This window comes from Anastrepha ludens, chromosome 6 (assembly GCF_028408465.1).
Source record: "Anastrepha ludens isolate Willacy chromosome 6, idAnaLude1.1, whole genome shotgun sequence".
Taxonomy (NCBI): domain Eukaryota; kingdom Metazoa; phylum Arthropoda; class Insecta; order Diptera; family Tephritidae; genus Anastrepha; species Anastrepha ludens.
Window position 1 is genome coordinate 71,187,218 of NC_071502.1, and position 12,265 is coordinate 71,199,482.

Here is a 12,265-nt window from a genome sequence, read left to right on the forward strand (position 1 = left end):
CAATTTTGAGCCAATTAGTTTACTCGATGACCCTCTAGATGCTCTATGTTATGCCAAAACCCATAATACCATGCATACAAGGAAACCACAAATAATTGTTATTTTATCAGAATCCAAACCTAATTTTCATAGAGCAACAAACTTTGAAACTTGATTTCCCAACAGTTTTATTGTTACACATTCTTGTTTCATAAGCGGGACGATATGTAGTGGTATCTTATCAAAAATGGTATTTTTTCTACAACTATGTTTCCGAAATGTCTTCTGAGTGCACATTTACTGATGCCTATTCTTTTCGGTAAAATTTTCGGAGGTATTTAGGTATTATACTTTAAAACTTCAATAGTTTTTGGTATATTTGCATAAACCCTATCGGTGAGATGATCCTATAGAAAATAGTGCCAAGGCGTGAATTTTGCGATCTTGATTACGCATTTGCTTCAGAATATTGCGAAATTAATTTTTCCGAAGAATTTCGTTTGCAACAAATTTATTGGTACTCATGTCACATGGTTTTATTCAAACCACATATAGAAGATATGCCAAGAAAAAAGAAATGGTTAGCATATATCGATATCTTATATCCTTAATGTTAAATGCATTTCCCGCTTACTTTTCAAAGAAAAAATGGTATATCCAAGATACTACCACTAGAGAAATGTAAAGGCTTTTCCACATATTGCAGTGAATTTTTAATGGTCAAATGCGGCAGTTTTTTATTTGGTTTTTTTGTGGTTTTTTTTATTTATGGTTTTTTTTTTGTACCAGTTCATATGGTGTTTTCAGCAAAACCATTTAGATGAAATTAACGAATGGTCGAACTTTTTTATTCCAAGTTGTGTTTAACGACCGCGCATCATTATACCAGATCTATATGAATTTAATTTGTTTAATAAATGAAAAGACAATATAATGGTTCCTGACCGAAATCGTGCTAATTTTTAGTAAATTATATAGTGTGTACATCTGCCAAACAAAGCGCCATGGAGTGTTCCAAACCAGTGTTAAATGTGACGGTTTAGGTCTATAAAAAAAAGTATATTCTAAGTAGCACTTCTGCTGCTGCCGCAATAGTCGATAGAGTAGAACATATGCGCTGGCGTCACGATGTACAGAATGCAAAGGTGTGGCCAACATGAAACCGTTAACTGGCTCTGAGCGATTTTGAAAGGATCAGGTGATTGGCTGACATAACCGAGGCCATGACAGCGGTTTTTTAACGAAAAAAATGAGCTTGTGTTGGTGATATACGGAAAAAATCAACACAACTGCCGCTCATTACATCGTTGCGGTCTACACAACGACTTGTTGGACGAGTGTGTGAATACGTGTGAAATGAGCGGGCATAATTCGGCTGCCGAGTGGCTGTTGACGTGGCAACCGAAGTTACTCTCAGAAGTTCGCTTCGAGTGGTCAAACCTGGTAATCTATCATCCTTTGACTAGCCTATCATTAGTAGAAAACAATTATATTTTTTTTATTTCCTTTCCCTTTTTATTCGCTCATGACCGTACGTATATTTGCAATTTATAAATTTAATTGTGTACAGTTTATTAGAACTTAAATGTGGCACAAATATATTAAAATTAAAATTCGTTGAATCGAATCAGTAACCTGCTGCACTTGCAGTCGTAGTCGCGTTTACAATGTAGGATAAGTTCGATGGGTAGCTTTTATTTTTCGATGTCGATACGCATGTCACAGCTTAGAAATCGTTCTAAATTGTTCTGAAATATACATATATTATTTCAGATTTTTCCCACAGGGTTACGCCAAGCTACCCTTGTACATTGTAATGCGAGTGCTAATTGTTTTTTTTTTTTTTCGAAAATTTAAATGTTCCTTCCGTACCGGAAGATACCCGGCAAGTATACCGCAACCGACCAAGCGAACGATCGTTCGAATAAATCGCGTACGGGCGGCAATACGCAAATTATTTTCGTAAGCATGCAAAAAATTAATAAACAAATATTAAAACGTACTCGTAGTGACATGCAGGCAAGCTCTGGCACAGCATTACTTATACATAGTTTTCTATGCATAGGCAAAAATATTAAGTATTCGCGCCATGGCGTTGAAAAAAAAACGAAGTTAATTTGCGAATTTTCAGTACCCGCGACAACTGGGCGATGGCGAGCTTGACAATGAAAGCGGTGAATCACCTGTACACATCACCTATACAAATATGCACATCTACGTATGTGCGTATGTACATATATATGAACCAATGCAGGTTTGCAATTTTTAATTCAATTATGTGTTCTAGTTGCGCAATTTGACCAAAAAAACAAAAATCGTTAGTCTTATGCTAACACTGGGGTCGCGCGAGGTCATTGTTTGTTAAAACAAAATTTTAAGTTTAATCAATTCTATTCTGAAATTTTTCTACTTTTATGATCACCGTCGACGCCAGGTTGTTTTGTCTATTTTTTGAGTGTTCGACGCTGCCACCACGCATGCCACGGTTTGCGGTTTTGTTAATTGGTAGTCATTGGTCTGGGTGTGACATAAAAAACTATATTAGATTTTTATGATGATATGTGTCAATTCATTTGATTTATAGTCAAATGCAGACTGCATTGCTAATTTTTCCGATTTAAAGTTGTTTCTGTTTTTGTATCCAGTGTGTCGAAATTAATATGGTTGAGGGGTTGAGAGTTACACATAATTTTTTTTTTTTTATTGTAATTTTGATAGTCCTGTTAAAAACAAAAAAAAATTGCTTTTGAATCAACTTTTGCCAACTCCTTTTATCCCTTCAAACTCTTATTTTGATGACATGGAATTATGTTTGATACCGCTGTATTTTCTATTTAATAAATGTTATTTAAAAATACTTTTTCTTCCTAGTTAAACTGAGTTCTTCAGAACATGGTGATGGTCATGATGCAGGGTGTCCCATCTAACGTTTGCAATTTAAATTATTGTATATTATATTTTTTTTTTTAACTTTGGCGGCTAACATAACATCTCTAATGTGTCAAAAACTTAGTTTATGGTTGGGCATTTACAAAATTGGTCGTTTTGTCCAGTCCATTAAGAAGAAGAAGGCTTGGTTGAACATGAGCTCTTTAATCGAAAAATCACGTTTGCAGATAGAACTCATTTGCAGCTCCGCGGTTATTACAAAAAACATAATGCTGGTATTTGAGCGTCACAAAACCCACATGTCATCCGAAGAAGCCGGCAATTCATAATGATATACTGTTTAGTGTGAATTTCGTTTGGGTGAGAAATTGGACCAATTTTAATTTTCATAAATGAACTACAGCCTGTCGTAAGCATCGTTATCGCGTTATGTTAACGGATTTTTTGTTTTCCAAAATTGAAACCCGATTTTTTGCTGATTGTCAGCCGCTTATAAACAGACATTTGACTATGTTAGACTGTTTTTTTTTTAACTTGTGATTGATGAGAAGTATTTTCTAGGTATTTTGTAGAAACTTCAAGCCAATAGATCGAATTTTTTTAGCTGTCAAGTCCGCTATCTTTAAAAACTTCACTTTTGTTTGGGAAATCAAAGAAGTTCATAAGTGCATTAGTGGCCGACGACCTGTAGGTTTTGAGGCTCTCGAGCAACAGAACTAATGAGTGTTCCCGGAACCATTATTTTAATTAAAAAACAAGCAGCACACTGTTGCTTTTTCGCATCTCAAAGATATAACACCCCTTTAATTTCCTTCACTCTAATAAACAACTGGCCTGCCTCTTAAATTGCGGTTAGTTGAAAGGTGCTAAGCTTTGTTTTTTACAAAAAGTTCTCAGATTAATATATTTAGTATTAGGTGGAGTAAAAAGTTGTAAATGTTTTGCGTTAAATGTGTTAGTGATGCGATGTATACATTGCATCAGGTAATCATACTATGTATAAGGCGCTCTAAAGGTGGCATTAAGCTTGATAATTTTTTCTAAACAGTTTTGTGTTTGCTCAAATCCTTATGTATATAATTAGAGTTAAAAAAGAAGAAAATTCGTTACATTATTTAGTGATCCCTCTGCACATCAACATTTTAACCAGTTTTGACTCCTGTTTTTTAGTTTTTTCTTTTTTGAGTTGTCATTATTTTTGCATAAAAGTACCTGCCGCTTATTGTCTAATTACAAATAAATATGTATATTCAACATATAATGTATCCCACTTCTATGTTTTCTAGTTAGAATTTCTAAAAAGATGCTTAGTATGCAGTTTTATAGCTTATCTAATTTTAGTATAATAAAGTGCAAATATAAATTAGCTCCAAACTTAGCTATACCTTTATACTAAAATAATGAACATTCAAAAACAAGTAAAAAATAGTCAAAACTTGTCTAAATGTTGATGTGATATCGTTTGTCACGGATTGTACCACTATAGCCAAGATAAAAAGTCGAATAAAAAAAACAAACAAAAAATGCGATCCTAATGATTCTGTTCTGGTAATAAAGGTGTCGATGATTAAAAAATCATCGGATACTTATTAAAAATGTTGTCATCATGTTAGCACTCAGTGCGTTACCCAGCACTTGAAAATTAGTCAAGAAAACCGGCTGGTTAATTAATTTCATAACGCACTTTTTACTTCACCTAATATGTTTGCTCATGCATTTGTTTATTAACATGTTTTGAGTATTTTCATACATTCCCAAAAATATATTTCATTTATAACTGATTTTAATAAATTAATATTTTTATTACATGTAACTGACCTTTTACGCGCGTTCATGTGCAAAATAAATTAGCAACTTACTTAGCAGTTCTTATCACTTTCACTGCGTTCGATCTTCAGACCTGTTTTCCTGATTACATATGGCTGATGCGATACACATCTGCGATTTCGCACGATACCAGTAATTTATTCATTCATAAAATGATATGCGATGAAAACCAAATACGGCGTCCCCAAATTTTTCTGCTCTTTTGAAAATTTCATATATATTTTGTTATTTGCTCAAATTATTTACACTTTACTCCGCTAGCAAATGTAAATCCTCGCAATTGCTTGCAACAGAACAAAGATTATTATATAAATTTGTATACTGCCATATACAGGGATGTACATAACTATATACTTGCAAATTTTTCCCATACCTGTAGTTTTTCTCTATTTACTTTTTATGTTTTGGATGGCTCAATTAGTTGACTAGAAATGTCAATTAAATTCGTTATTGAAATCTAGTAAAATGTCAGTGACCTGTTTTCTACAAATTGTTTTCAGTATTTATATTAAGCTTTCAGTTTTCTCGTTTCGATATCTGTTCGGCTTGTTTTTGCTTTTGTCACCTGTCGTATTCGTGCATTGTTAACAGAATAATTAATAAACATAAACAATAGCTTTGAAGTGAGTAGAAGGAATATTTGCTCAAGTGTCCCTAATGTCTACTTCTATACATTAGTACATATACATATACATATAAGCTTATTGTTTGAATTAGAACCTTTGTCTTCAATTCGCGGATGGCACCACCAGAATTCTTCTGAGACTTAACTTTTGTGTACAAATAGCTAAAATCTTCTGCCATCCAAACCTCGAGAAGAAACGCTCCTACTAATATTGATGATTCCCCTGATTGCTTGTATATAGAAATTTGATACGTGAAGTTTCTATTTGTTTACCAACTGTATGTGGACGCGGCACAAGTTGTTGTTTGTTAGTCGCTTAAAGTCAGGAAGCACTTTCGAAACTTTTCTCTCCATCCGTGAAAAGCAAAAATAGAGCATTTGCATGTATGGGAGTGCACCCTGCCATAATTTAATGCTAATTATACTTTGACTGTCAACAGGTAACAACTAAATTGATTAAAATTGATTACGTGTGAGCGCATTTATTTACATACAGTGTTTTCGATAAAAAAACATATGCCGTATGCTCGTAAAATGTTTTGGGAGTACATATGTACTATACATTGGGGCGGGCTAAATTGTATGGAGCGCTTTTCCGACATTCTTTCTAGCAGGTGCGGATTTTACATAAAATTTTAAGAAAAAATTCGGAGCATAATCAATACGAATATAGAAAGTAGAAAGTACTCAAAATCCTCATGTTGAAAATAATAAGGAGTCAAAACCCAAACAATTGTAAATAAACAAAAAATTATTCGAAAAAAATCTTAAAAATAATTTTTTGAAATGTGTAAAATATAATGGTTTTTGAAATCGTCGCCAGAATTGGTTTGTGCGTGACTACCACGGGTGCAAAATAACGGGTATGAAGCACCAAATGGTGGAAAAAGTGTTTTTTTATAACAGCGGTCACCCCTGGACAAGCAATGGCAAACCGTCGAGTGTATTTCTACCATCAAAAACCTACTCATGAAAAACCAAATACCGTTCGGAGGCGGCGTAAAACTGTGGGTCCCTTCGTTTGCGGAAAAGTATCGAAACGAACGCCACATATAGCAGGAGGAGCTCGGCCAAACACCCACAAATGGTGTAAGCGCCAATTATTATTATTATTAGTATTAATTTTAAATTTTGTTTTTTGTTTTTTGGAAGTTTTAGATTTATTTAAATATAAAAGAATTACATGAAGTCACTTTTTTATTACTATAATAAAGAAATTGGTGCCGCCATCTTGCGGCTCTGTAAACAAACAAGTAATTCTTTTTGTTAAAGGAACAAACTATATATATAATACATAAGTGAATATTAATCTTCGTGCTCTTATAAAATTAAATGTTAAAGTTTTAGGTGTTTAAGGCTATCTAACTGGCATATGTATTATCAAGCAGCGTGAACGACATTAAGGGCGGGGTTGGGTTAATTCCATTAAAAATATGCACTTATTTAAATTTTTTTTGGAAAGATGATTCATGTAAATTTATTTATCAGATTAGTATACTGTAAACTCATATTTCAAAAATATTTTCAAAAATTTTCACAAGAAAATATACAAAATTGAGCCGTTGACAGCAGATCTACGCAGACGTCTCGAAAAAAAGGCAATTTGCCGTGGACAGTTTTTCTCAGCATTGGATCATCTGAAATCAAAAAATCAAAGAGTTTTCATTAGGTAATCAATTGTCCGAGGTAACCCTGTCGAGTTTTTATTAAAAACAATTTTTTTTTCAATTTTTTTTTAACATTTGAAGTAGAAGTGCGATTTTTAGACGATAAATCGCATAATATTGTTTATTGTAAAATAAATAAAAATTGAAAAAAAAGAAAAACCTCCCAGGGTTACCTCGGTAATTATGTAGAGAAAGTGTGTACAAAATTTCAGGAAGTTCGGTCGAGTAGATTCAGAGAAAAAGTGTCCACCGACTTGAAAAACGTCGTTTTCCGAAAATCGATTTAAAGTTCGACCATAGCAGGTAGCCGAGTCGGAGTGGCCAACGGTTATAATGCTCTAACTTTGTGAGTTTTGCACCGATTGACTTAAAATTTGGACACAACATTCTTGAGATTATGTACATTCATTTTCTCAAATAAACCAAAATCGATTTTTTTTACCCTAAAAACCTATGTGTAAACAATTCGAGAAAGCTTAAAAATAACAGAAAAATCGACCTCAATTTTTTGAGTAGCCGCCATTTTTTTCCGTTTTTTCTGGTTCATCCGATAATGACATTCATATTAATTAAGAATTTGTATTTTTTTTTTTTTTTTTAGATGACCACAAGGGTAGAAATCGTGACGACTGCCTTTTTTGCCCCCCTTCCACTTCAAGGACGCATAACTCCATGAAAATTCATTTTTTTTTTTTTTTTTTTTTTTCAAATTTATTTTGTGTGCTCCTAATATATGAATAAGTAAATGATAAATATCAATAGCTTGTTTTTTATTCATCGTCAAAAAATGCTCGAAATTCGGGCCTCTAGACTAGAATACCCCCTTAACAGTCTTTAATACTGCATCCTTTGTTCAACAACAGCAGGTTCAATGCCCGTTAGAAATTTACATGACTTATTTTCCCCTATATTATTTCTACGGGGCTAAGCATAGATAATAAGGCCCAGATGCAATAAAGTTGTTTCCTGATGAATCGATTATGTTATATTACAGTACAAATTTGTTTAAAGTACAATTGGTCTTGTCAAAAGTACACTTGAAACCTTTTAAATACAATTTGTTTTTATCTAATGTACACTTAATGTGTTCTAAAGTTCAATTGAGTGTACGCTAGAACACTTGACGGCTTCCTAAGAACATTTGACTATTCTACAGGCCAAACGATACTTTTTAAAACCGAAATGATGCTTTTAAAATCAAATTGGCGCTTTCAAATTGATATTTTCGAAAGTACTATTGGAAAATTTGTGGTTGTTGACACAAATTAGCCTAAATGCTAATCGAGTTCAACAACTCGAACACACAAATCCAACTCCACGCTATGGCTGCTTAAAATGGCAGATGCACTCTTATCTATCTTAGAAATCCATGGTTAATATTAGATCAAATTAAAATATGTCGGTATTTCTGCGCTTTGACCATGCAATTCATAGAATTTAATTAACGTTTAGTAAGAATTAATCGATTTTGGTCAAATATGCGCGGTTTCCTTCGGTAACTTTTGTCCATTTTGCAGGCAATTTCATCATTTCACTTTTCATCTCATTTTCACGGTTCTTTTGCTCCCTTGAGGCCAGTTTTTAATTATGAAATAAGTCTTACAAATGCTTGAAAAGGAGATAATCACTTACATCGTTAAAGGTGTGTGAGGTGTGCTCTGTTATTAATGAAAAAAAATCTTAGGGGGCGAGGTTTTTAACAAATAACAAAAAAAAATTTGAACAAAAAAAATGTGAACAAAAAAATGTCAACAAAAAAAACTTTTTAAAAGTGTATTTCAATTTATTTTTTAAAAGTAAATTTTAAAAAATTTAAGAACCGAAGATATTTTACTTTAAAACACTTCATACAAGAGTCTTCAACATTGAATAAATCTCAAAATGTAAAATTTTTTCGGTTCAGTCAATTATTTTACTCACGCATAGAAATAAATCAATTTTCAGAAAAAATTAATTCCATGTCACTTGACATAGAATTACCCCCACCATCTTTTTCGACTGTTCTCGCAAATAAACCATTTTTTCCTACCAGTGGCACAAAAATGTATGAACTTTGTGACGTTTCAGCAGAGAATTGCAAGCTTCAATTCCATTCGGAAGGTTATTTTGCGTAAATTCGTGAGGCAGCTCTACTTTGAGCTTCTTCTTGAGACCAGCCTTATGCAAATATTTCCAAACTATATTCTGCCTAATCTTTAGGCTCACTTAATTTCTGATTCTGTAATATTAATTTGCAAAACCTTTCACGGGATATTCGCTAATTACGCGTTTGCTTGATAAACGCACTGTTGAGGCATTTTATATAAACATCTCACTTTCACAAATAACTGTTGGATGCATAAAATTCGATATTTAATGTTGTTAATTTGTTGTGTGCTGCGCATGCCATATCATTAGCGAACTCATATGCGTAGTAGTACATACATAGATAGTTTAAATAGTTTAGGAAATTAGAAATAACAAATTTGTCAATCTAACTTAATTTATGCAACATAAAATGCATACCCGTAAAGTTTCCCGTTTAAAGTTATTTTTATACTGCATTTCCGTCAATGCGTCGCACCCTAGCGTCTACCAGTCGATCTGCGATAGTTGTAATGTCTTCTGAGATATTATTGACACATTATTATTTGAGCGCCGAATTGCGCTGCATGAGACATTCCAATGCTTTTTTTTTTTTATAATAGCTCGCACATGCCGCTTCGTATGACGCATGCGGATGCGTAACACCAGTCATACCCTCAGTTGATCCATTCCTCAGATTTTGCGCTTTTCATCAGATGTGGTATCAAATATTTTTCTTTGTGCAGCAAGTTTTGAGCCGGCCGTCGTTTCTTACTTACTTACTATCTTTGTTATTTTGGGTTTTTTTTCTGGCTTAAATTTTTTACATTTTTGTTTTTCATATATTTTTGAAGCTTTACTGTTACTTGCTGTCGAAAAATAAAAGATACAAAAATTCCGCGCATTTTTGTGTAGGTCGATACATTAATTTGAATTTCGACTTAAATGTATTTTTTTTTTTCAACGCATTCCGCTGACTTTGTGGCTTCCCATGTCTCTTCTTAATTAATCGTCGGTTGTTTGCGTTGAATCACGTGCTCGTCGCATGATTTCAGCACTCTGAACTCTTTTCGAAGGAATCCAAATTTGTATTGCTTTGATTTGTTGTTGTTTTTGATTGGATAATTCTTAAATATTTTCATAACATTTTCATACTTCTCCTTTTTTCTTTTAGGTAAGTACCCACTACGCATTGACCTTTCAATAAATTGCATCGTGAACAACGTTATGAAACTTAGAATTATTTATTAACCAGTAATTTTTTGAGTATCTACCAGCAGGTAAGTGCGCTTAAGAATAAAGTGAATATTGTACAAATTGGGTCAACCGAATGCTGCTCTGCTGCTGCTTTGTTGCAGTTGATGGTGTAGCCCATTATGCCAAGAGTCTGTGTAATGAGATGGCAATGCTTCACGAATGTGACCACAAATTAACTTTGCATCCGTTTAAATCTTGATTGAGGTGCATTAAAAAATGTGCACTGACCTAATTCTCCTGATCCAATCGGGTATTTAAGACAAAGAAAAAACATTGCGGTTTTTTGCTCTTTTTTGCATTTTTTCTTCAAATCGAATTTGGTTTTCCAAAATAATGCAGAAATTGCTAAGGAATTGAAGTTTATTGGACAGTAAAATAATTTATTTCATTTTATTTTATAAAGCATACAAATTAAAAAAAAATTGTATTCAGAATATCACCATTTTTGGCCTTTACTTGAAAAAATCAGCTAAATGGCTATGTTTTTTCTTTATTTTTATTTATTTACAATAATATTTATTATTTATTTATAATAATATCTATTTTTTCTCTTAAGAAATTTACTTAGTCAGAACATATGTAAATGAAAAAATTAATTTAAGAAGAAAAGAAACTAAAAAGTTCGACCCAAATTGGGGGACATCAGAATTCGTTTTAGAGGTATGGTTTCTTCGGCAAAGTTTCTCATTTTGATCCCTAGAACATGATTTTCACAGAGCAATGGGCGATTTTTTTTGCCTCCCCACAAAATACACTAAAAGTTCGACCCAAATTGCGGGACATCAGAATTCGTTTTAGAGGTATGGTTCCTTCGGCAAAGTTTCTTATTTTGATCCCTAGAATATGATTTTCACAGAGCAATGGGCGATTTTTTCGCCTCCCCACAAATCGACCCGGCCTAATATATATATTATATAATAAATTTTGGACGAATCGCCGAGGCTCGATGACTTAAATGTACCCGAAGTTTGTTAAAGGGTTAGGGGTAGTATGAGGCAAATTAAATATTTATGTTTGATATTTTTTCCATTATTTTAATTATTTAATTTTTTTATAATATCTTATTTATTTTAGTATTTAGTATTTAGTATTTACTAGGTTACTAAATTTACAAAAAAAGAGGTTGTCTGTAAAGTCGGTTTACTGACGATAGTTTAACGTGACAACGTCATAAGAAAATATTGATGGAATGGTTGCAATTTTCAAAACAAAATTTTAATTTTATTTGTTTGATAGATATTTTGTATGGATATAGAGGAGGAGGTAAATGGAATTGCAATGGAATAGGTCAAGTTACATTTACACAAACGTGAAAAATGACGAAACATTTATCAAATTCATAAAAGATATCTTCAATTTCGATTGTGCATCAGACGTTAATAAATCAACAACACTAAGGGGCACCATCATCGATTTGCCTTCTTCAATACACTTTACACTCGAAACACTCCCTTTCATTTCCTACTTTTTCTATCATCGTCCTATTCTCAACAGAGAAATGGTTCATTACCATGCACACAGGAAGAAGGCATATGCAAATACAAGTATGTATGTGAATTTATATACCTACATATACATACATATATATGCTCACTCAAGTAGGACAGAGCCAGATGTCGAACGTTGCCGAACGCGGGGGCCGATTGTGCTCTTTGTCGTTCGTTCCGCGCTCTCGCTTGCAGTTCAAGCACATTAGCTTACATTTGCTTGCATACGGAATAGATTCGTATATTTGATATGTCCATATGATTTGTATGCATCTTTACATATAGATTTGTTCTTTTTGAAAATTGCGCGAAATTGTATATGTTTATGCATGTTTATATACATATATTAGTATACCACATATCTTATAAGGTATATGGTAAATATTACCATACATTTTTTCCTTCATATATAATAAAAAAATTAATAATAATAACATTAAAACAACAGGTATTATTAACAAACTTGGTTT

The 12,265-nt window shown here is 32.9% G+C and overlaps 1 protein-coding gene across 5 annotated transcripts in view; it reads left to right on the top strand.

Moving 5' to 3' along the window:
* LOC128867591 (tyrosine-protein kinase Src42A-like) overlaps positions 1-11,578 on the top strand; it is an 82,182-nt gene extending 70,604 nt beyond the window's left edge. For 4 of the 5 annotated variants that reach the window (XM_054108958.1, XM_054108959.1, XM_054108960.1 and 1 more), the window contains exon 4: positions 11,545-11,578. In XM_054108958.1, coding sequence (XP_053964933.1) covers positions 11,545-11,563 — 19 coding nt within the window. In that variant the 3' untranslated portion in view covers positions 11,564-11,578. Of the gene's footprint in view, positions 1-10,225; positions 10,246-11,544 lie in introns of those variants that run through there. The other variant, XM_054108962.1, reaches the window with a different exon arrangement.
* Positions 11,579-12,265: the final 687 nt, after the last annotated feature.